Here is a 25157-nt window from a genome sequence, read left to right as displayed (position 1 = left end):
ATAGCAGTGGGTGGGATTGCTGTCATGACTGGAGTGCTGCAGTGAATGGCTATAAGCTCTTCAGAAGGGATAAGCAAGGAAGGAGAGGTGGTGGCATGGCTCTCTATGTTAGAGAGTGTTTTGAAGTTGCTGAGCTCAGGGTTGTGAATTACAAGGTTGAATCTCTGTGGGTAAGAATCGAGGGGAAGGCCAACAAGGCGGACATCGTGATGGGGGACTGTAATAGACCTCCTAACCAGGATGAAGAGATGGATAAAGCATTCTATGAGCAGCTGGCAGGAGTTGCGCAATCGCTAGCCCCCGTTTTCAACTTCCCTGATATATGCTGGAAAACCAGCACACAAGAAGCATTCTAGGAGGTTTCTGGAGTGTATGGAAGATAACTTCCTGACACAGCTGGTAAACAAACCTACCAAGGGATATGCCCTGCTAGACCTGCTGTTCAAAACAGAGAAGGACTGGTGGGAGGTGTGGACACGGGGAGCTGTCTTACAAAATGGTAGATTTCTTGTTTCTTGGTGATGTCAGAAGGCGGGCTAGCAAAACTGTTACCCAGGACTTCCAGAAGGTGGATTTGGAACTGTTCAGGACACTGGTAGGGAGGTCCTTTGTCATTTAGTCCTGAAGACTAAAGAGATCCAGGAAGGCTGGTCGCTCTTCAAGAAGGAAATCTTCAAGGCACAGAAGCAGGCTATTCCTTTGTGCCACAAGATGAGTTGGCAGAGAAGACTGACGTGGATGAAAAGAAAACATTTCCTGGGTTCCAGGAGGAAAAAAAAAATCTACCTCCCGTGGAAGAAGGGACAGGCAACTCGAGGAGAGTACAAAGAAGTTGTTAGGATATGCAGGGAGAAAATTAGAAAGGCAGAAGACCAGCTTGAACTCAACTTGGCCACTTGGATAAAACAGAACAAAAAACATTTTTACAAATATAATAACAGTAAGAGGAGGGCTAAGGAGAATCTCCACCCTGTATTGGATGCAGCAGGGAATATGACCACTGAGGATAATGAAAAGGCTGAGGTTCTCAATGCCTATTTTACATCTGTCTTTAAAAGTCAGACTAATTATCCCCAGGGTACTCTACCCCCTGACTTAGAAATCTGGGATGGGGAGCAGAATAAACTCCCCACAATTTAGGTGCGAACTGTTAGAAACCTACTCCTCCACCTGGACAATACAAGTTCATGGGGCTGGATGGGATCCACCCAAAGGTGCTGGGGGAGCTGGTTCAGGTGATTGCCAAGCCACTATTCACCACCTACAAGTGTTCCCGGTCAACCAAAGAGGTCCCAGAGGATTGGAGACTTGCTGATGTGACTCTAATCTACAAGAAGGGTCATAAGGAGGACCTGGGTACAGGTTCAGCAGCCTCACCGTGATGCCAAGAAAGGTTATGGAGCAGATCATCTTGAGTGAGATCACACAGCATATGTGGGACAACCAGGGGACCAGGCCCAGACAGCATGGGTTCATGAAAGGCAGGTCCTGCTTGACCAACCTCATCACCTTCTTTGATTTAGTGAGCCATCTGGTGGATAAGAAAAAGACTGTTGATGTAGTCTACCTAGACTTCAGCAAAGCCTTCAACAATGTCTCCCGCAGTGTTCTGGAGAAGCTGGCAGCCCGTGGCTTGGACAGGTACACTCTTGGCTGGGTAAGGAACTGGCTAGAGGGCCAGGCCTGGAGAGTAGTGGTGAATGGAGTTAAATCTAGCTGGCAACCAGTCACAAATGGTGTTCCCCAAGAGCTGATATTGGAGCCTGTCCTGTTCAATATCTTTACTGATGACCTGGATGAAGGCATTGAGTGTACCCTCAGTAAGTTTCCAGATGACACCAAACTGGGAGGAAGTGTCAATCTGCCTGAGGATAGAAAAGCCCTACAGAGCTATCTGGACAGATTTGATCACTGGGCTGAAGCCAATGTGATGAAGTTTAACAAGACCAAGTGCTGGGTTCTGAACTTTGGCCGCACCAACCCCAGGCAATGCTACAGGCTTGGGGCAGAGTGGCTGAAAGACTGTGTAGAGGAAACAGACCCGGGGATGTTGGTTGACACTCAGCTGAGCATGAGCCAGCAGTGTGCCCAGGTGGCCAAGAACACCAATGGAATCCTGGCTTGTGTCAGAAATAGCATTGCTAGCAGGAGCAGGGAAGTGATCATCCCTCTGTACTCAGCACTGGTAAGGCTGCACCTCAAGTACCGTGTTTAGTTTTGGGTTCCTCACTGCAAGAAAGACATTGAGGCCCTGAAGCATGTCCAGAGAAGGGCAACGAAGCTGGTGAGAGGTCTGGAGCACAAGTCTTATGAAAAACAACTGAGGGAATTGGGATTGTTTAGCCTGGAAGAGGTTCAGGGGACACCTTACTGCTCTCAGTAACTCCGCGAAAGGAAGTTATGCTGAGGTGGGGTCAGCTAGCGACAGCACTGGAGGGGATGGCCTCAAGTGGCACCACAGAGACTCAGAATCGTGCCCCTTGACCTGCTGGAAGCATGCCTCCTAATGCACCGAAGAATACTGGAAGCCATCCCAGCACCAAGGGCGCACAGCTGACTCATTCGACATGGTGTCCACAAGGACCTCTTGGTCCTTTTGTACCAGGCCTCTTACCAGCTGCTTAGCCCTATCCTGTCCAAAGCCTGGGGAGCTTCCTCCGCAGGGGCAAGCAGACGTTGCACTTGTAGATCAGGCTCTCCCTGTCCATACCCAGCACACACAGGGGTGCTGCCAACGCGCACACCGAGACACCGCGGCGGGAAGCCGAGGCGAAGGGCGTCGTACGGGGAATCCCAGCCGGGCTGCACAACCTCGACCGCCTTCACACCCTCCGCCGGGGGCGGTCGTCCGTGCCCGGCCCCGCGGCGGCGTGATGCAGCGCTCGGCCCTCGCGCACGGCTCCCTCCGCCCCCAGCCCCCGTCCCTGCCCGTCGCCGCACAGCGCCAGCCACCCGCGGGGGCGGAGGCAGGGCCCGAGCACGACGCAGCGCCGGGAGGCAGCCTCGCCCGTCAGCCGCGCAGCCAGCCCCGGCCCGAGGGGAGCAGTCCCCATGGCTGACCGGAGCCTGATCGAGGGAGCCGAGCCCTTCCCGCGGAGGGAGGAGGCTCCGGAGTGGGGCTACGAGGAAGGTGAGGAGCGGGCGCCGGACGGCGGCTGCGGCGGGGGAAACTTTCCCCACGGGCAGAGGAGGTGGTGCTGGAGGATTTACATCGCGGCGCGGTGGGGAGGAGGATGGCGGGGGAGCCGGGGAGCCCCAGGGGCGACCGATAACGGCCACGTCTTTGGCGGGGGCGAGGCGGGGGCTCCGGGGATGGATCGCCACGTAACGACTTCTCCCGGCGTTGCAGGGGTCGAGTGGGGACTGATTTTTCCCGACGCCAACGGGGAGTACCAGTCGCCCATCAACTTGAACTCGAGAGAAGCGAAATACGACCCCTCGCTCCTGGAAGTGCGCCTGTCGCCCAACTACGTCGTGTGTCGCGACTGCGAAGTGATTAACGACGGGCATTCCATTCAAATCGCACTCAAGTCCAAATCAGGTATGCCTCGACACTGCTTACGCTTCTTCGGCGGCGTTCCCTGGGCGCTCGCTGCCTCTCGGGCTGCTGTGCGCCCATAGGAGGGGCTGCTTCAGCGCTGGCTGCGGCTCGGAGGAGGGGTGGGTGCTGCTGCCTTGGGACGGGCTTTGGGAAGGGAGCGTGTCAGCGCCAAGCTGGATGGGCAGCGAGGGTGCTCCAGAGCACGTTTGGGGACTCTCAGAGCAGGGGTTGGACCCTGCTGTGGTACTGTCATCGAGTGTGCTGACAGCTGTCTGCTATTGCTATTGCTAGGACGGTGTGATGCCGAACTGGCAAAATCTGTCCATTTTCTGAAGTCCGTGTAAGTTAAACTAAACTTTTCCCATTAATTTCAGTGGGCTGTGAGTACTAACTAATCAGTTAACACAGATAGTCCGGTTATACATACCTGCAATATTGATGAAGAGCAGGTAACAAAGCAGTCCTCATTTCTTAAAAGGTTTTTCAGGTTAATTCAACAAATAAGAACTAGAAGCTGATAAACAGTTTCAAGTTTAGTGAAATGACAGTATCTCGTTCAGATCTTCCATGTGGATAAACTATTCTCTACAAAGGAGACAACTGTCAGGGGACTTGGCAAAGAAAGCTCATTGTGCTTTCCAGCCCTGTGGTAGTTCTTGCCGTGTGTTTTGAAGAGTGTCCAAGTTATTATAACCAGTCTTAGCTAGCAGTTGCCTTCTGGGGGCATTTAAAAGCTGAAGGTTGTCAAACCACAAGACAGCCCAACTTTTGTTTCCTTCTGAGATCCCAATAGTCCTATGAGCTGCAGCTGTGTTGGTGGTGAGGCAGTCAGTTCAGTTTTACACTAATTTTTTTAAACAGAAGCATTTGTTCTTTGAATAATTATGTTTTCCTTTATGATATATCTGTTCCATGGTAAATTTCATATTTTATTACAAAACAGAACACTTGTTTCCACAGATTTTTGCAGATTTCCAGTAGAACAGAAATTTTGTACTTTCTGTCAGTTTTATTGCCTTCATCAGAAGCAGGGCTCTTTTCTCAGAGAGTAAGATTCTCTCTACTAGATCAGGAAAGTCACTGAATTCTCCTCCAGAGTAAGACTGATTGCAAACAACACTGTCGCTTGCATGCCAAAGTGCAACTCATTAAACCCTCCTTTCTGCAGGCAGTTTGTAACTTCGTAGCAATAATTAGTAAGATGGGACTGACACACCATGTGCGTGTTCAAAACTATTCGAGACCCAGGAAAAGAAAAATACTTTTTAAACCGGAATGCAGATTGATGTCAGACTAATGAGTGCTGAAATGTAAGAAATTAAGTGAAATAGAATGAAAGTTTTATGAGTGAGATATGGGATTAGGACTTAGGAATTCCTGATTTACTTTCAATTTCTTCTTAGTTTCGTATTCCCTATTTTTCCATTTTTAAACGGGATAATTTTTCCACGTTTAGAGGGAGACATTACTTACCTCTACAAAGGGAAGAAAAGAGTTAAGAAGCTGTGTTTGACCTAGTATTCTGGCTAATATTCAGGGATTGCGGAAACTCCTGCAGATTCTCTTCCTCACAGGGGATCTCTGATGACAAATCCATTTAGCCAGATTGTTTTAATGGGAACTGTTGAGCACTAAGTGCTTTTGAAACTTTGTCCAGTTGATGTGCAAGAGAGTCGCATCTACTGTAATGCTGTCAGTCAAAGAAGAACTTCTCTGTGGAAAACATAAACTGATTAAGTACATATTAAAAGCCAATTTGTTCTTTTTGGTGAATTATTTTATCCTTCAATTCAGGACACGCTCCATCTGGAATTCTCCAATCCTTCTTATTATATAATTGTAAACATTTTTACAGGCTGCTTTCAATTTGATCATCATACATATGTTATGCATTAGGTGGAATAAGCATGACCAACTGTGTTATGGAATTGGATATTGAAAATTGCTTTGGAGGATCCATATAACAGAGAGAGTTCTCTTAAGCCATTAGTAGATTGCGAATCAGATGATTTGGTTTCTCGTAAGGATCAAAAATTGCTGGAAAGTATAGTTAAATGTTTCACACATTTATAAGGATCAGAATTTGATGAAAGGCAAAGAAAGATAACCATGTTTCATGCACTGAAATACTTTTATCACAGGATCAGTGTATAAATTAAGCTTCAAAACTGAAGTCTTAGAAGCTCCTGCAGATACAGAACTACTTCATATAGAAGACATTTAATCTAGCTACACTTTTTAGGAACAATATTTTAAAACAGGAAATGATCGGCTTTCCTAAGAAGTAACCCTAATTATCATGTAACTTTTTATTCTTCTACATTTTCCTAAGTACTTCAATTGGTTGTTTTCCCAAATATTCACTAGATTTGCAGATTTTTCCCAACAGATATAGGTATGAGTAGAATATAGGTAAAGAAAGTTTAAGAAGCAAGTTTAAATTCATAATCATATTTAGGACATTTAATCTGAGGAACCCTTATAGCTGTTAGATTAATTATGATGAATCATTAAAAGAGAACTAATCTGAATATTTCTTCAGCACTAGTGACTGAAAACTGTAATTGATCAGGTTTTTTTTTTTTTTTTTAATCAGTATTTTTGTTTTTGTGCAGTTGCAGTATGATTCAATTGCTGAATTGTTTTACTACTACAGTGTATCTTATGGTCCAAACTACTCCAAGGCTACTTAGATTGTACATCAAAAAAACTTTTTTGTTATGGAACTGCTATTCTCTAAACCTGTACATTATCTAATTAAATAATCCTTATCAATTATCAAAGATTGTGAAAGTTTCAAAGTCAGTGAAATGTAAGCCAGAATGTGATGCAATATGAGGAATACTATGAGTGACTTTAAATGAAACCCAATCCTATGTAGAAGCCAGGACTCAAATGATTTTAGCATAAAGTTACCTACAGCATACAGAGTAGAAATTGGTATGAAGCCAATTCGCAAATCCCTGGGCCAAATATTTCCATTCATTAATTCTGAAGTAGGCTGGAACTCAAAAAAGTCCAAGCAAAATTGCTTGCTTTTAGTACTTATTGTTAGGGTAGAAGGCTCCATTAATGCAAAAGACTCAATCTATTATGTGAAGCGGTTGCTTTGTGCAGTAAATATGGATAGATAGTTCTAAGAAATACTGGACTCTGTAAAAAAAATGTTAGGAAAAAGCTATTGCTGTTTAGAAGCTGTTTTTAAGGAAATAAGCACATGTATGATTATATATATTGATTATATTTCACTATGGAGGTATTCTGTATATCAGAGCCTGACAGGTGGCGTATGACTTACTACCTTTAACTTGGCAAATATTGGCAAGCAAAATTTTCTGTCAGCTTCTGTGGTACATAGCAAATATAGGTGATGAAAATTAAGCATTTTCAGGACTAGCTGAAGGTAGTGACCAGCTCGATTCACAACCTCTGCCATCTGTTTAAAGCATGTGGCTACCGTCTTGATAACAGCAATAAACTTATTCACTCTTCTGATAAAGGTACAGTGTTTTTATTTTGTGTTATGAACCACCTGTTCTGGCTTATAAAACTAAGAGTGCAGCATGACACTGTTTTCACTGTTGTTTATAACTGCCTACATTCTGTACCTGCACAGAAGTTCTAAAGTAAAGATCTCACCTCTGTCAACTTCCCTTTTTAACTCAGTTGAGAATAAGCTTGCAGCAATGTCCTCATTGTATTTAGAGAATATATCTATTGGCTTGTCTCATACAAAGCTGAGTGTATTACCATTTGTGTTCTTTCTCAGTGTTAATAGGGGGGCCATTACCTCGAGGACATGAGTTTGAACTACACGATGTTCGATTTCACTGGGGGAGAGAAAACCAGCGTGGTTCTGAGCACACGGTTAATTTTAAAGCCTTTCCTATGGAGGTAAGAGTGACGCTGCATTGCATAAAACCATTTAAATCCAAAAGATTTCAATTCTTAGTTTGACTTTGTGGAAGTTCAAAAGAGATTTTCTTTTAGCTCAGCATTTTAGTGCTTTATATTTCACCTGCAAAACTGTCTTCCCGAGGCCTTGGGGACGGTAAATTAGGATAGACATCTGGAATAGAATGCCTCCAGCACTGACCCCATGTGATTAATTGGTCGTAAAGTTAACTTTCAGAATTATTAACTTCTGTCTTAACAATATTAGTGTTCTAACAAGATCTGCTGTTTCAACACTTCCTATGTCACCTTGACTAATAACTATATATGGGGAGAACTGGCTACTGGAAATGTTACCTTGGTGAATAATAACAATTTAGGAACATTTGGAGGAAACGTATAGTAATTTGTTAAGGAAACAGCTTTACATATCTGAAATATGAAGGTTATGTGATACTCTTAGATATGTTCTTTAATATTTCAGTTAATTTCAAAATTTTGAAACACAAGCAAAGTAATAATGGAGTCTGAAAAAATTCAGCTCTTTACAAGATGCCAGTTTTGGACTCCCGTGCTCCCCAAATACTAGGACTAATGCCTTCTTCCCTCCAGCAGCCTTTCATTATTCACTGTTCACTTTCCCATTGCTTATACTTTTCCAGGAATATCTTGGAGTATCACTTAGACCATGGGCTACAACACTATCAGACACCAAATCTGATGTTTAATGACTTAAGCTTTGCAATTTTTATTTCATTTACTGTACTCTGTATTAGTTTTAAATAAACTGTCAAGATTTTTTTTCAGTTATCTTTGAGTTATTCTTGCCTTAAATATCTTTCATAATTCCTTAGGAGCCTGAAGCAATATTTTTCTTTTTTATTATTATTATTATTTATTATTATTTTTTTTTTCCTGTTTTCAGTTCTAGGAAATTTATGGCAATGTTATTTGTGAGTTCAGACAGTGGGAATAGAACTGTTTTATAGTAAAGGCTATAGAAAGTATTAGAGTGCTTACAGAAGAACTCATTGTAAAATGCAAGTTGGCTTACACCATCAATCTAACTTTTAGGGTTGCTTAGATACTTTCTTTGGAGTGAAATGTAAGTTTCTGGTGTTGATTTTGCACTGGTTCATCACAAAAACCAGGCAAATATGAAGTCACTCAGTGGACTGTATGGACTGTATAGGTTGGTTTCAGGCAGATCTTGGCAATTCAGGAGAATTAATTGAGTGGGGAAGACTCAACAACCAAAAGGAAAGCAGAGAAATCACCTTTGCATCCTGGTTACCTGGCTTAATATAGTTTGTATGGGCAATAACTTCATGCTACTACAGTGTTCCTATGATGCAGGAAATAGTTTGTTCATTGTGAAGCAGCTCTGCCTGGTGCTGTTCCTCAGGACAGATTCAGCATGTGGTGGTCAAGAAATGCTGACATAAATTATGCCAAGCATTGTTTTTGTGAATCCAGTTTCCAGTCTCCTCTTTTATCAAGGATCACTCTACAGACAGTCTTGGTGGCATGTAGGAACAGACTAATAATATCTGCAAGACTTACAATACGCTTTAAATATAGCATTAATGTTGAATTTTGCAAACAGATCCCTATGCAGATTACTTCTGGCAGAAAATGACAGCGTGGTTGATACCATCATATCCAAGATCTGTTGAGCACAGGTGTATTGTTTGAGCCACTTTATTATCTTCTGTTTCATGTTGCAAAAAAAAAAAAAAAAGCACTCTGTCTGACAGATGAGTTACATGCACTTCATTTCCTGTATCTGTGAAGAGCAGTTGTATTAAATCCAGCTCAAATTGTCCAAATTAAATATTGGACTTAAGGTGCTTGTAACCATTAATGAGTCCAGAATGGATGATTTTCTTTTTGTGTCCCAAGAATTCCCCCACCTTGTTGGTTTTGTGGACAACAAACATTTGGACTAGGGGACTGAGAAATTTATTTTCTTAACTTTTAACATCAGCATTATTTTATGCAGCTGTGGGAAATCAACATATTCTGAACACATACTGGGCTGGGAATTTCACTGGGCCTCTTAGTGAGCACTGAACATAAATGGTGATAGATGCCTATTTTTCAGATGCAGAGCACTTTGGGGGAGTTTATGCTTTCTTACTATACTAAGTGGTATTTGTTTCTTTGAACACAAATACATGGCTATAAATATAAATATTTAAATACATCGAGCACCAAGCGCGTAGTTTAGTTCTGCTGCCAGTGGGGCAAATCTAGCACAATGTTTCTCCTAACAAACTAGAGATGAATTTACAAAGCATTTCAAAGAATTTTGAACTCTCTTCCTTTTGCAAGAGGAAGACAAGCCAAGCAGATATGCAGTAATATGCAAACCTAAGAGCTTGATCTAACTGCGTGTGTTTACAACGCAACAGACTAGGTGCAGATTGCATGCTTCATTAAACTATTAGCAAATTGGAGCAGTTCTATAAAAAACAATGTGGAAACTTTGTGTTTAAAGAGATCTATTTGAACTGTTTATTATCTGGAGCGGCCCTGGTTTTTAGGACTGAAGAATGTAAAGCTATTTTATTATTATTTAATGGAACAGATAGTTGCAGAAGCTTCAGACTATCAGTGTAGTGATCTTTGTAAAGGATGACTTTAAAAAGTATTATTTTCAAGTCTGGAAGAAAACTCTTCACTTCTTAAATCTCTTAATCATAGAATCAAAGAATCATAGAATCATAGAATGGCTTGGGTTTGAAGGGACCTCAAGGATCATCAAGTTTCAGCCTCCCTGCCACAGGCAGGGCCACCAATCTCCAGATCTGGTACTAGACCAAGTTGCCCAGGGCCCCATCCAACCTGGCCTTGACCACCTCCAGGGACAGAGCATCCACACCCCTCTCTGAGCACCTCACCACTCTCTCTGTAAAGAACTTCCCCCTGACATCCAATCTAAACCTTCCCTCCTTGAGCTAAAACCATTCCTCCTTTCCTCTTACTGCCTACCTGAGTAAAAAGTTCATTCACCTCCTTTTTATAATCCCCTTTTAAATACTGGAAGACTGTAGTGAAGTCTCTTTGCAGCCTTCTCTTCTTCAGCCTGAGCAAGCCTAGCTCCCTCAGCCTGATTTCATAGGGGAAGCGCTCCAGCCCTTTGATCATCTTTGTGGCCCTACTCTGGACCCTCTCCTACCTCTCTACATCTTTCCCGTATTGGAACCCCAGACCTAGATGCAGTACTCCAGATAGGGCCTCATGAGGGCAGAGTAGAGAGGGATAATCACTGCCCTCTCCCTGCTGGCCACCCCTCTTCTGATGGAGCCCAAGATACCATTGGCCTTCCAAGCTGCAAGAGCACAGTGCTGGCTTGTGTTCAGTTTTTCATCTATCAAGACCCCCAGGTCCTTCTCCACAGGGCTGCTCTCAAGGAGTTCTTCTCCCAGTTTGTATACATAACTGGGATTGCTCTGACCCAAGTGCAAAACCTTGCACTTTGCTGTGTTGGACCTCATTAAGTTCACATGGGCCCACCTTCCGAGTCTGTCGAGGTCTCTCTGTATGGCATCCCTTTCTTCTGACATGTCAGTTGCACCACTCAACTTAGTGTTATTAGCGTACTTGCTGAGGGTGCACTCTAGCTCATTGAGGGTGCACTCAAGTCCATTAATCTTTAATCTCTGATACCATATCCGCTTGTATAGAAATTTAGCAATATCTCATATTAGTTAGGTAATATCCTGTGTCTCTTAGTGCAACAATCTATTATTTCTTACTCGACAGCTGGACCTTTGCACATGTTAAGATATATAGGTTCATGGTGAAGTAGATGTGACTCCTAAACTTAAGTAACTTTTGAAACAGCTTGAAATTGTTCACACTTGAGAAGAACATTATTTATATGAGTTGGAGGCTGAGTGCATTGTTATGTTTATTACTTTTTGAAGTTCAGTGAAGAAGTGTTTTCACCTTTCTTGACTGAAGAAGTCAGAATGTTGACAACAATATACAAGCGTATTTGTTTTCATCAAAACATCTGTGCTTGCAATCAGTCAGGAAAATAAGACAAAAGAATAAATAGTTGTCAAAGGTGAATACTATAACACATTTTTTAATCAGAGGAATACTCTTCTCTTCGTTTCATAAAAAAAAAAAAAAAACAGATCAGAAGGGCTGCTCTTGCGTTTTGGACAGAAACTGGAAGAAGACATGCAACTTTCTCCAGAAACTGTTCTCACTAAGTACTTCTACTGCACATAAATAGTGTTACTTGACCTTTGACTACCAGTTGTGTTGTGTTTTCAGTAACTGTCTTAACACTGGGAGACTGTTTCTTGTCAGTAAGTGGAACAAGGTACCAGAAAGTCAGGTCATGCTTTGCAGTACACATTTTCACAGAGCAGTAAAACCCATGCTTGTGCCCTCATGTATGTTAACTGAACCTGATTTAGGTTCAAACGAGAGAGGAACTATTCCATATATTTCTCTCTTTCATGCCAAGAGTGTGGATTATTAAACTCTAATGAGGGTCTGCCTCTCCTCCTTGTCTTTGCTGTGTAAGAGGGAGACAGATGGATACAGGAGTAGCAACGGACTGCTCGTGTCATGCCATGAGCATTTTTTCTTCTTTTTTAACAAAATTGCTATCGGGATACATAAAAATGGACTCCCATTGTACCTGATCTTTGTATCGACATGGCATATTGTAATGCCAGGCCTAACCAATTTATAGTCCAAAAAGGACAGGAGAGCAGAAGATCAATCATGGGATGACATCAATGCCTTTTTATGTAAAAAATTAATATGTTTTAACAGCTTCTGAAATGAAGGAAAATATAGGGAAAATTATGTCTTAAAGGTGTCTCTTCCTTGTATTTACTCAAGTGTTGGTGTAACCAAAGCCATAATTTGAGCATAAAGAAAATGTTGTTTCGAGGCTGCTGTTCTGAAATAAAACTGTAACTAAGGAATAAAAGGGCTCCTTTCAATGCTTGTATTTGACCAGGGATTTATTCCCTGTAATCCAATCTCTTTAAAATGTAGGATTGTATTAGCTGTGAACCATGTGAAAACTCTCAGTAGAAGAGGATTGGCAGAAAACCATTTTAAAAATGTTTCAGAGAGATATTCAGGGAGGTTAAAACTTGTATTATTATCTGTTTTTGAACAGATGAAAATCCAGTTGTAGAATCAGTTCTGCACAGGAAAATCGGTGTTCCTTTCTGTTGTGTAATGAAGAGGAGAGTAAATCATTCTGTAGTCTCTTTCAGAGTTACTGAAATATCTGCTAGAAGGTGCTTATGTATAATTAAGCATACCCTCTGTCCAGTTTAAGTTATTAAGTTTCCCTCTGTTCACTGGAGATGGTACCTGCCTGTGGACTGCATCAGAGTTATGGTTTTCAAGCGTCAAGCTAGGCTGCCAACATTACAATTCTCAGCTCTCAAATCTTTACAGTCTGTGTGTGAGGATTTCTCTGTGTTGAGATCTGTAGTCACAAACATGCACAGAATGCATCCCCTTCCTGCCGTTTCTTGAGAGGAAGTGATGTACTTTCAACATAGATGTTTATTCTTTGCCAACCTTAGGTATTCTTTGCCACTTTCTTTAGTCTTGCTGTTTTGTTCAGTTACTTATTAGCTTGTTAGCAAATTATTCTGTTTAAAAGGATAAAACATTATTTGTAGCTGAAATAGAAGGCTTCCCTGTCATTTCCTCTTGACATGGAAATTTATAAATTTCAGTGGGATTGGGTAGGTGTGAATGGCAAGCAGAACTTAATGCGTAATGACAGCAGTTTCTGATACATGAGCTTAGTTTTGAAACCTGTGGATTTTTGATGGTAGTTTTAATGGGACTATAATCCTAGTCATAAACTATAAAAGAAAATGTTTTAAACTGAGGAATAAATCCTATTACCTGAGTAACGTAAGACCTAGGAGTGAAGAACATCCAGCTTAGGCAGTCTTGATTTAAGAGGAGGCAAACAGAGCAAATTCCGGAATGATTTACATACCTTCATGCTGAGGTTTGGAACACTGCTTAGAAATTTTCCACGTTTTCTAATGGAAGAGTAGTTTGTCACTCAGTGGCTTGGAACATTTGCTAAATTTTGAAATCATTGCAGAATAATACTGTGGGCCATGATTAAAGCAATGCTTCTTCTAAGAAAATGATTTCATTCATGTAATTACTATGATAATGAATGGGATGCTCATAACTGTACCAAACAACGTTCTAAGAGATATGGTCAGACATGTTATTTAAACATTTAATTGTTTAAATAAATAAATAAAAATAGCTGCAATCCTACACTGCCTTTTGTTAAAAGTTGTGATATACACAACTAAAACCTAAAAAAGCTGTTCAAGGGGAAGGAGAGGAGTGAAGAGAAGAGAGTTGGAAGGGATCTTCAAAGATCAAGTCAAACTTCCTGACAACTTCAGGGCTAACGAAATGTTAAAGCATATTACTGGGGGCATTATCCAAGTGCCTCTTGAATATTTACAGGCATGGGACATCAACCACCTCTCTATGTCTCTTTGAAGACTGTTCCAGTGTTTGACCACTCTCATGGTAAAAAAAAGTATTTCCTAACGCCTCATCTGAACCTCCTCTGGCATAGGTTTGTGCCGTTCCCATCCTGCCATTGGATCCCAGGAAGAAGAGACTGCCATTGCCTTCTGCACTTCCACTTCTCAGGAAGCTTCAGCGAGCTATGGAGCTGAATCTTTGACAAGTTATAAATAAAAGATCAATTAAAGCAGGCATGACCATTGAACATTATCTAATTTTTGAGAAAAAAAAAGTAGACATGGCCATTGAACATTATCTAATTTTTGAGAACAGAATTGTGGAGAAACTCAGGAAAAACAGACCAATATATTTAAGCATATATTTTCAGTTTTGATTTCCAAATCTGCTGATTTATAGAGATACAGAATCTTCTACACATTATGTGTACACATTTTGTCTTTTAGAAGCATAATAATAATTAGTATTACATAGTACTCCATGGGCAAAATCAGTTCTAGAACTAATTTCAGGGCTGTCAGTGAATTGTATTACGTGTGATGTTAGCCTCATGTGTACAGGTGTTTTAAGTATTTTTCTGTATTATGCTATACATCTTACACTCATTGGTCTTCTAATTCATGTATCTTCTCTTTGATGTTACTGTTTTTTTTTTTTAAGCAGTGGTGTAAAGCGGAGAGGTCTTTATTCCCTCCCAGTATACTAAATGAAAACTGGCAAGAAGATAAAAACAAAATTACCATCGTTGTAAAAGCACACAGAGGCAGCTTATTACTCTTAGGATTGCTAGTTGCTAAGCTCCTTCGGTATTATGTTTTTATAATGGTTGAAGGATAATTTGACCTAAATAGGCACATGCAGTCTCTGAAGTATACTTTGTTTCTAGGTAATTTGTCAACATGATTGGCTCTTGTATTGCTCACTCATGTGTAGTTTTCATTTATCATGGAATATGATCTATGAGCTTTATAATGTGGATTCATGGTTCAGATAAATGCAGAAATGGGCCGTTGTGCTAGAAACATGCATTTAGCTTGACTAGCATCTAAGAAATATCCATGTTAAGCCCTGTGGAAGAACTGTACACATCTTCAGAGGTAGTGTTATTTCTCCATCTGTATGAAATCTGCGATTTATTCATTGTATTGTGAAAGACATACAAGCTGCCAGACACCAAGTCAAAGAAGAGTGGCATTAATTGTCAGAACTGATGTTTCTTTATTATTCAGTTTCTCTTTTAAGAGTTATCTTACTTCCAGCTAGTCATGTGCTTGAGGCTTCATGGATCGCACACATCTGAAAACTCTTTTGAAGTGGCAGTTGCAGTAGTCTGTAATTTGTGACTTCTGCCAGAATGGAGAACTTCAGTACTCTTCTGAGATATAAATGGTCCAAACTACAAATGATTGAGTGAAATAGGAATAACTTTTCTAAGGAGAACATCTCAGGTGAAAGAAGTTTGCTGAAGGAAATTTCCTTGAGGTTTTTAAAATACATGTAGATATGGTGCTTAGGGTCGTGGTTTGGTGAGCATGGTGCTGATGGGTTGATTGTTGGACTAGATGATCTTAGAGGACTTTTCTGATCTTGGACTTTTCTGATCTTATTAAGTCAATGATTCAATGAAATGATGAGAAGAAAGCGAGAAGTGAATCAAGAGGGAATCAATTCTCTGTGCTCTCTATTCCGTTGTAACTCAGCTTACTGGTTTAGTGCTGCCAGAAGTTGAGTCTTTGCATTTTGCCAGTAATAGACATTTTACACCAAATTTTCTTGCTGTCATACTAGGCTAAGGTGCAGTGTTCAATCAAAGGTGGTAGTAACATCCTCACTGAGGGAAGCATGAGGCCTTGAAGGCTGAATAGCTCTTAGCAGTCCTTGTCTGTGGTGGAACCACAGCAGCCTCTGATACTTCATTAAAATATGTGAATCTTTTCCTCTCTTTGAGCAAAAATACTGCTTTGCCTTTCTCCTAGAACAGTCTTGGTCACAGTACTTGTAGTCATGAATATAGAGGCTGCTATTATGACATCCCTTACTGCAAAGCCCATTCTGAACTTTAACAAGATGGCTACTTATGTTTTCACTGTGCTGTATACGGGAGAAGAGCTTGTGTAGTCACTTAGAAGATGAGACTTCTGAGGAGGATTTAAGCCCTGATTTGAGCACACAGGTCTATTCCCTGTTGTTTTTTTTTTCATGGCTGTCTGCCCTTGACTGTTTTTGCCTTGGTTCTACATCATTTTCTAATTTCTGCTATGGTTATTGCTTACATCTTGTGTCAGTTTCCTGGCATCTTGAAACTTTGCCCTTACTACCATGCCTCAGTCTTTCTGCCCAAAATCTGTCAGTTCTGAAAGAAGTTGGGAAAGAAGATTACTTATTTATTCCCTTTCCATGCTGAATGCTTATGTCAAGACCAATTTGTAGGTTAACCTCAGGATATGAGTGAAAGAAACAGCAGCTTTTTGATGATAACCTAAATACCCTTTTTTTTTAAATTTGTGCTAATGGTAGACATATGGCTCTTAAGAGGTGGAGGATAAAACTTGAAGCTTACCTAAGAGCTGAAGAGCTTTGAAAGCTTCAACAAGATTGACTGTCATGCCTGAGTGCCTCTCAAGAACAAATAATGTAATCTTTGCCTCCGTCTGTGCAAGTGAGACAAATTCTTGTATTGCCAATGAACTGGTAGAAAACAAGTTCAGGGAGATTATTTGTCCATCATCACACATATCTTTTTCAGAACTGATGGAGAACTGACTCATAATTCCTATATGCTTAAGTTCTAGAAAGATTTTCAGACACTGCAGTACCAAAATAGCTAATTTAGGTTGTAAATCTCAGTTCTGCAGTTTAACCATAGGGCTATCTGATGCCTTGCTATGCAGGCCACACAGTTGCCAATAGGGCAGTCTCACTGCTTATTTCTACCTCCCATTAAGCCATGTAATGAACTGGACTGAGGCACAATTAAAGTTCAACAAAATTTTGTAAGTCCATGCATCTAGGGGAATGGAGAAAAGTATAATAACCATTATGCAATGTGCAGAAGCACAATTCATTTGGCAGCTGTTGGATATGCATTACAAGGTATATTGTTCTGATGAAAATACAGCCAACATTACAGAAAATAAATGGTCTCAGTTTCCTTGAGGAGTATAGTATGGATGAACAACTGCTTGCTGGAGAGTAGTTGAGATTATGACTTAAAAAGATAACATGCAGCTGCAGATCGTCATTTTTTTAGAGAGACCCTTAGCTTGCACACACAAAACCATGAGATTCAAATAAGTTATTAATAAATCTTAATAAATTAGAAGGGAATTAGTTTGTTTGTTTGTTTGTTTTTCTGCCTTCATTAAAGATTCTATTGTTGAGAATTAAGTTGTTGATTTAAATCCTTCCATATACAAACAATCCGGTTTTAAGTCCAGGGCAGCATGTTGCAGCCAACACTTTGTGGAACTGGACATGCTCATATTAAATACCTAGTTGTATAAATAGCACTGTCAGTGTTAACCATGTAACCTCCACCACTCTGTGTTTTCCGTGTTGATGGCATTGCTAGCCTGTAATGTCATCAGCTATTCATCAAGGTCCAGTCCTTTTAGAAGAGCTTCACACTTTGCAGATAAAAAAGCATGTGCAGACGTACACATACAACCAAGCGGATTGGCCACAATCCGGAGTAACAGCAGGATGGAGAGTTCTGCACTGAAATCTTTGTTTTTTCCTTTTTGGCTTTCAGAGTTCAGGGGAAGGAAAGATAAAGGCTTGAATGTGAATGTTCTCCTCTTAGCACAGGTAGATGCAGACCGAGGGAACCACAGTCTGCATGTTTTCTGAAGCCAGGTGTGGTATCAGGGAACAATATTCTGCTCTGTGGTGCTCCTTTTTTCACATCCTGAGTAGAAACTTGGCACAGTGAAGAGCCCTACTTATGAATTTGACTGTAAGAATTATGTAGCTTTTCTTTCTGAATATCGAAAGTCAGCAAAATAGAGTCAAGGATGTTTTGCCTTTTTCATTCCTTTACTTAGCCAGTATAATTTTACTGAGGTTAGAAAAGTGTACATTTTTTATTAATTCTTGTTTTGCTTTTATCTCCTATGCATGCCAGTAGAAATAAGCACTGCTTGAGCTTTCAAACAGGAAGAGAAAATAAATACAGGTGAATTACAAATTATTGTGTCCTCAGTTTCTCCTATACCTGTTGATGCCTTGCCAGTAGTTTTTTTAAGAAGCAAACAAGCTAATGTCACATGTCAGTAGCCTCTGTGAGCTGCTGAGGTGAAGGTTTAACCTTCTGTTCAAGCCCTGGATGAAAAGGGTCTAGGCAGGGTTTGCAGAGCTTTCTGGAGATTGGTCTCTTTAAATCTTCTCCCACACTGGCATTGTGGTTGCATTAATCGTACATTTTATGCCTGTATCTTGCATCCCTGATGCAAGTGCTGAGAGACTGCAGTGGTGCTTGGCTTTGCATCAGCTTCCTTGTGCCAGTTTCTTGTTTCCTAATGTTGGAAATGAAGCTTCTCTGTGACAAGTTGGCCCATCTTTAGTTAGAAGAGGGACGCAAGATTTGACCCATTTTTTTTTTTTTTTTTTTTCTTAACAAGGTTAAATAATTTTCTTTTATTAGTCTTTTATCTTCTGTTGCTGAAACAGAAAGAAGAGCACTCAGATGGATCATTTATTTATTTATTTATTTATTTATTTTTGGTTTCCTTTTCTTTTTAGCTTACTGTCTGTAGCTGTGGTCTTTTGATTCTCTCAAAAGTTGTAATTACTGATATTAATTTGTTTTTTTCCGGTGGACCAGGAGTTCTTTTTGTTATGTGAAATGAGACTATTGCAAGGTGCTAGATTCTTCAGAGGGAACACAAAAGCCTGGTTAATGTTAGCTGTTGCAATATTTTCATTTTTTTTCTTATATGGCTTACCAATGTGGTAAATACTTCTATAGCACAAGGAACTTGCCACAGTGAACATTTCTGTCGATTTAACAGATAATTCAGTAGTCCCACTATTCCTTGTCTTTTCAGTGACACTCCTGAAGGTATGTTGCACAATTGCCTAGAATTTCTTCTGTAGTCTATTCTTTTAGTTTAGGCAATTGCTTCATGGCTGATTTTGTGGAAAGAATAGATTCTGGAAGGTACATTTGCAACAATTCCTTATACAACATAACTAAAATAATTTGCTTTACAACCACATTACAGTTTAACCCTCTTTGAAAGGTGTTCATGGAGAGGAGAGCTGGCAGTCAGTCAGGATTTTTCTGGATGATATCTTGATATCACAAATGAGCATTTATTCTGAATGTTTTAGCTGTGAATTTAGGTTTTGGCCTGAGACACTTTTTATCTCATACTATGATACAGAGTTGTCGAAACAGCTTCGTACATTCTGCTTCCACCTAATTTGACTAATTTTAGATTACAGGTCACTTTGTTCAAGGAATATCATCTTGTTAATTACATACTCAAAAGCCTGACAGTTAAATGATGGACTAGGGCTAGATCTTTAGACTTTCAATAAATTATAACAAGCAGAGGTTGAGCAGAAGTTGTGTTCTCCCTTCTCCCACGTTACACTACTTGGGAGATTTTTTACTCTTAAGTGTTATCTGTGTTTCTTGGCACTGCTTCCAGCCTGTCTTAGCATTGATCTCAGCATTGCTCTCAAAGATAGGCACAGAGTTCCCTTTGTGCCTTTGTTTTGACAATAATCTATGTGTGAAATATTAAGTATTCTTTAATTCCCACTGAAATTCAGTGGCATTTTGGCACCTATCCACAACAGAAGCTTTGAAAAATTCAAGTATACAAGCATAAAACAAGAACACTGATTAATAAGTCTCTTGGCCACTGACTCCTTCTCTTCTTCATACTACTTTTACCAGAGTTCATAATAGAATCATTTGTTTTTATTTGCCTTTGCATTTTAAAAAGAGTATATTTTTCTTGACTGAACCATGCAGGCTTTGTACTTCATGGGTATTTGCTTCTTTCTTATGTTATGAAGTATGTACATGTACTCTTGCTTCTCATAAGATATTTTTCAACAGCCTCTGTATCAATTCCATGAACTTTAATTTCCTAAACCTCTCCTTCAGGCTGTTAATAACTAACTTTCTATTTTTTTAATCACTTTTCTTGAACCTGTGTGCCCTGGTCATATCCTTGGTTTGGTCCCCTTGTGAGGCTTTGAAGCTTAATTACTGTATGTTATGGTCACTGCCAGCAGCTTAGTCAATTGCTTCCTGAAGCAATTCAGTGCCAAGTCAAGTATCAACTCATAAATTCTTGTGCGCGTGTATAATAGTAAGGCATATTTTTTTCCACATTTTGTCCTTGCATGATATTGTTGATGGAATCTTTGGTTTGTTGAAATTATGCATCATTACCGTATGGCTAGGCTGTGTTGCCATCCATTATTATTAGCTGAAATCCTCAGCTTCATTTCGACCTTTTTAAACTAGGAGAAAGACTATATGTCGGCTCTCGTTAGGCATCTGGAGTTTCCCATTCGTACCATTCCCTCCTCAGCTTTTATGGCATGTTGTGGATGAAGTGGGAATGTACCGGTCTTTAACAAAACTGGGTGAGTCCAGGAGAACAGTTGTTAAGTTCTACAATAGTTAGCAGAGCAGTTGTTTTTATATCAACCACATAAAATCTGACAGGAACAAGTGCCGGACTCTGCACTTGAGAAAGGGCAACGCTGGATATACAAACGGACTGGGAGACAGGAGCCCTTCAGAAAAGAATCTGGGGTTGCTGGTTGACAGCATGTTGAATCTAAGTCAGCAGTGTGCCCCGGCAGCCCAAAGGGCCAACCGTACCCTGGGGTGCACCAGCCCCAGTGCTGCCACTGGGAGAGGGGAGGGGCTGTCCTCTCTGCTCTGTGCTGTGCAGCCTCACCTCAAGCACAGGGTGTTGTTTGGGTGCCACAGTATAAGGACAAAAAACTATTAGCATCCAGGGGACAGCTACAAAGATGATGAAGGGTCTGGAGGGCAAGGTGTATGAGGGGAGACTGAGCTCCCTGGATTTGCTCAGCCCAGAGCAAAGGAGCTGAGGGGAGGCCTCGTGGTAGCTGCAGCTCCTCAGGGAGTGGAGGGGCAGCGCTGAGCTCTGCTCTGTGTGACAGCGACAGGGGGCATGGAGCTGCGTCAGGGAAGGAGCGGGTAGGGGTCTGCATTCTTGGTCTGTAACAGTACTGGACTAAGCAGACTTTTCTGGAGCTTGTAATTGTCAGTTGCATAGCTAACAAGCAATACCTGCATAGCCTAGTTCTGACTGGGGAACAAGCTTCTTCCAAAAGATTCGTTTACACTTGATGCAGCATGCATTGGTGAAAGACAAAATAGTGACTTTCTGATACTGCAAGAGTCAGGTAATCTCAGGTGAAAATAGGCTTAGGTGAAACTTATTCACTAGGAGACATTTACTAATGGTCTCAGAAAAAGTCACCATTTGAGAGTCAATCAAAAGTCATCATTCTAGCGGTTGTGGGTAATTAATGTCTGGTTTCCTCATCAGAAAGTAGATGCACCAGGCTCTTTGGAGAACTGTGAAAGAGCAAAGGAAATTAGTGTGCAGCAAGAGAGATGCTGATTAGATGGAAGGAGAAAAAGCTCTTCACTGTGAGGGAGATGAAATGTAGAAGATGCTCCCCAAAGAGGTTGTGGGATCTCCATCCTTGGAGATACACGGAACTTAGACTGACAAGGCTCTGAGCGACCTGATCCAACTTTGAATTAGAAGATGACTTTGAAATTGGTGCTACTTTGTGTGGAGGAAGGAGGATTTGCATCAATTGCCTTTAGAGGCTCCTTCCAGCCTGCATCATCCTGTGATTCTATGGTTTTAAGTGCGAATTAAGAATACAATAAGGCCAGCAATAGATCTTAAAAGGTTGTTTTTGCTCCCTGCAAGGATCCACAGAGCAGCCAGTGCTGTAGAAGAAAAATGTGCATGTTCTTGTAATACTTTTTTATTGATAGAAGCTGGTTTCCAGAACTAAAAAATGTACAAGGTCATATAGAATGACTCCAATTCTTGCCAGCATTCATCATCCCAGTGACTTATTCTGCATAAATGGCCTTTTCGTATTGATAGAAGAAATGTTTTCCTTGATAGAGAAAGGAACTCATTGAAGTGTGATGTTTTCATTTGTTTATTGCATTTAAAGCCCAAAACTCAGGTCCTTACTCAGTTTTGAAGGAGTGTTGATTTGAGATAGGTAATTAGTTAATGTCAACGTCTGTTTTTCGTGGGCAAAGACATCAGGACTAGGATCAAAAGTCTTTTGGTTGAATCAGGTGAAAATTAAGAGGATCCTTGATATTTGTTCTATACCAAATAATCCTTCTGTGGAGTTCACTTCACTGCCTGGAATAATTCCTTTATCTTTCCTGGGAGGGAAAATCTCTCCAGCTGTTCACAAAACAAATCAGCTCTATCAGTACTTGGTTATTGTTTGCCTTTATGAATTTTCAGTTCATCCATCTTTAAGGATTTTAAGTCACTACAATTCTTTAATTTACAACTGGAATACTAAAAGGCTCCAGATAATTTTGGATTTTGGAATGCTAAGGAGTTTCTCACACTTCTGGTATTTCTGTAAAAGTACACTGTCTAGCATTCCAAGTCAGCTATGACAATCAGCAGTGCAGCTCACTCATTCTGGTTGTATAGAAACAACCTGATTACTGAGTATCAACACGTTAGCTGGCGACTTGAACAGCGCATCTCCTGCCTTAGTTTGTTTGTACCTACAACGAAGCTCACACTGGTGAGCTGCCAATACACTGAGCTGGTTATTTAAAAAACCCATATAATCGTGCTCGCATCAGAGGCTGGCACCCACCACTTGTGAGCAGGCACTCTCAAATCAATGTCTCAAATCAATATAGCTGTCAAATCAATGTAAAACTGAAGGTTACCAAAACACAGATCATTGAGCTAGTAAGTCGGCCTGGCTGCTATGAAGTTCTCAGTGTATGCAGACATTATATTGATAGTTTTAAGACTTATAAAAGCACTGAGGACTTTCCTCTGTGCACATCTGATTCCCATTAATATTTACAAAAGTTAGAGGCCACGTTGTTTGTGCACTATCCTCTTTAGCAAATTCTATGTTTGTAGTCTTTTTGCTGTCATTTTTTCTTTTACTGTTATGTGATGGTTTTTTCTGATGCTATATTGCAAAAAATCAAATAAACAGAAGGCAAAAGGGCTCCAGAAAGTCACACAAATACATAGGAAAAACCCCAATTTGGAAGGAACATTTTTCAAGGGACACTTAGGACATTTAGGTCTTACAACTTTCTTACTAATATTCCTCTTTCTGAATCCCTTGTTCATTGAATTATCCAGCTGCCATCTGAGCTACATTTTTCCTGTTCTGTAGAAGAATAATTTTGATTTGGCTTCCATGTATTTAAACAGATGTTGACATCTATTTAAATGTGTGTGCATAGGATTATTGGAAAGCAGAAGATGTGAGGCCTAATGGCTTGTTGGGATGTATTTTGGCATTATTAATTTTCATGGGTTTTCCTTTCTAATTTCATCTCATGTATCCCTAGTAACAGAACATTTTCTGTGAAGAGCAATTCCAAACATCACCTCATTCAAAACATGGGAACATAATGAATACCATGTGGGATCAGACCAGTGTTCCATCCAGTATTCCATCTGCAGCTGTGGCAGTAAGAGATGCTGTGTGAGGAGCACCTCAGTCTTACCACTTCCTGTGTTGTACTCAATCATCTGTGAGTTGTTGGACCTAAGGCTACATCTCTGCCTGTTCTTTTATCTGTTTGTGGACATAATTCATCCAACCCATTTATGAACCTGCTGGTACTGTGTGACTCCACAAGTGTTTATGGCAACAAGTTTACAACCTACTGTGTAAAAAACAGAGTGCTAATCTACTGGAATTATTGCTGCCTCTAAGGCAATAATGCAGAAGCATTTTTAGCACTGACCAGAAATTTGTTCTACGCTGAGCTACAGAAACCCAGTACAAAACGGTGATTCTTGTTTCAAGGAGACTAACATTTAAAGCATTCTTGAGCAGAACCTCAAAGTTACAGACACCTTCAGACCAGAAGGTGAAGAACGTTTTAGTACCTTTAGTAACGTGGATTACTAAATGTGGACTTTGTCAAGTCATGCCTACATTAGCCTTGAACACATTTAGTTTTATTTTTTGCTTTATTTACTTTTTGTAGGAGACCATCCTGACTTCCACTGAGTTGGTGGGGAGGAAAGAGGCTCTGAGGGTCTGCAGAGAATCTTCTTTCCTCAAGTAAATGCCAAGGCCTAAAGATATCCTTATAATGGGTAGCTCATACTTAACTTTTCTCATGTCCAGTTGTGGGAAGAGGTGTATATATATATATATACAGCTATATACCTAGCCAGTATATATCGTTAGTATAGGAACTGGTCTCTGCCCTGATAAGCCTGCTGTCTGAGACAGGACAACAACTTGTATCTGGATGCACCGGCGTTATTGCTGGTACAGCATGAAGTACTTGTTTGTTTTCTTCTCTCTGAGGCTGTTTGCCTTTCAAATCTTCAGAAACAAACAATTGTCAGAACATGGAGAAACATCAGATTACAGACTTCACCTCCAAAGGAGCACAGCAAGCTCCTGAATGTCATGGCAGCCCTAGCCAGGACCTGCCTGTTGACACAGTCGAAGGAATGCTCTTTTTAAATTTGGCTATCGCTCTCAGCTCTATTGTTCCAGTCTCCGAAGGAAAAGCTTGCTTTGACATTTCAAACAAAATGAATAGCGTTGCCATGTAGCATTGTTCTCCACAGCACCAAGGACGTTGCCATCAGGATTGCAGTCACTGCAACCTTTTTCTTTCCTGTGTGCGCTCCGCCTGCCCACAGCTGGCTCACATTCCCTCCTTAATGTCAGGTCTTGACTGGGGTGATGGGACTGCATGAGCCCCCTCTGGCGGATGGCTCCTGCACACTCCAGGCTCTCTCCGGAAAATGCAGTGCTCTTTCTTCTTGAGTGGCAGCCGTTCTGTTGGCTGAAGTGAGCGTTAGGGATTGGATTGTTATTGTTTGGTCTTTTGTTTTTATTCCTATAAAAGCCAAAGGCAAATTAAATGTATAGAAAAGCTTGTAATGTACAATAAAATATGACACCAAGTATGTTCAAAACAAAT

General features: G+C 40.8%; 1 protein-coding gene across 7 annotated transcripts in view; it reads left to right on the top strand.

The window, feature by feature from the left end:
* Positions 1 to 2840: 2840 nt before the first annotated feature.
* Positions 2841 to 25157, top strand: part of CA8 (carbonic anhydrase 8 (inactive)) — a 72921-nt gene continuing 50604 nt past the window's right edge. For 5 of the 7 annotated variants that reach the window (XR_016465193.1, XR_016465194.1, XR_016465195.1 and 2 more), the window contains exons 1-3: positions 2879 to 3130; positions 3350 to 3541; positions 7311 to 7435. Coding sequence is in view for 4 of the 7 variants with exons in the window: in XM_090137622.1 (XP_089993748.1) it covers positions 3052 to 3130; positions 3350 to 3541; positions 7311 to 7435 (396 nt within the window). In the remaining 3 variants the exon portion in view is untranslated. Of the gene's footprint in view, positions 3131 to 3349; positions 3542 to 7310; positions 7436 to 25157 lie in introns of all 7 variants that reach the window. The other 2 variants (XM_090137620.1, XM_031612810.2) reach the window with 2 other exon arrangements.

The sequence above is a fragment of the Phasianus colchicus genome, chromosome 3 (genome assembly GCF_987193195.1).
Source record: "Phasianus colchicus chromosome 3, bPhaCol1.hap1.1, whole genome shotgun sequence".
NCBI classification, from domain to species: domain Eukaryota; kingdom Metazoa; phylum Chordata; class Aves; order Galliformes; family Phasianidae; genus Phasianus; species Phasianus colchicus.
The sequence above is the reverse complement of the archived record's forward strand: the minus strand, read 5'-3'. Positions and strand labels throughout refer to the sequence as shown.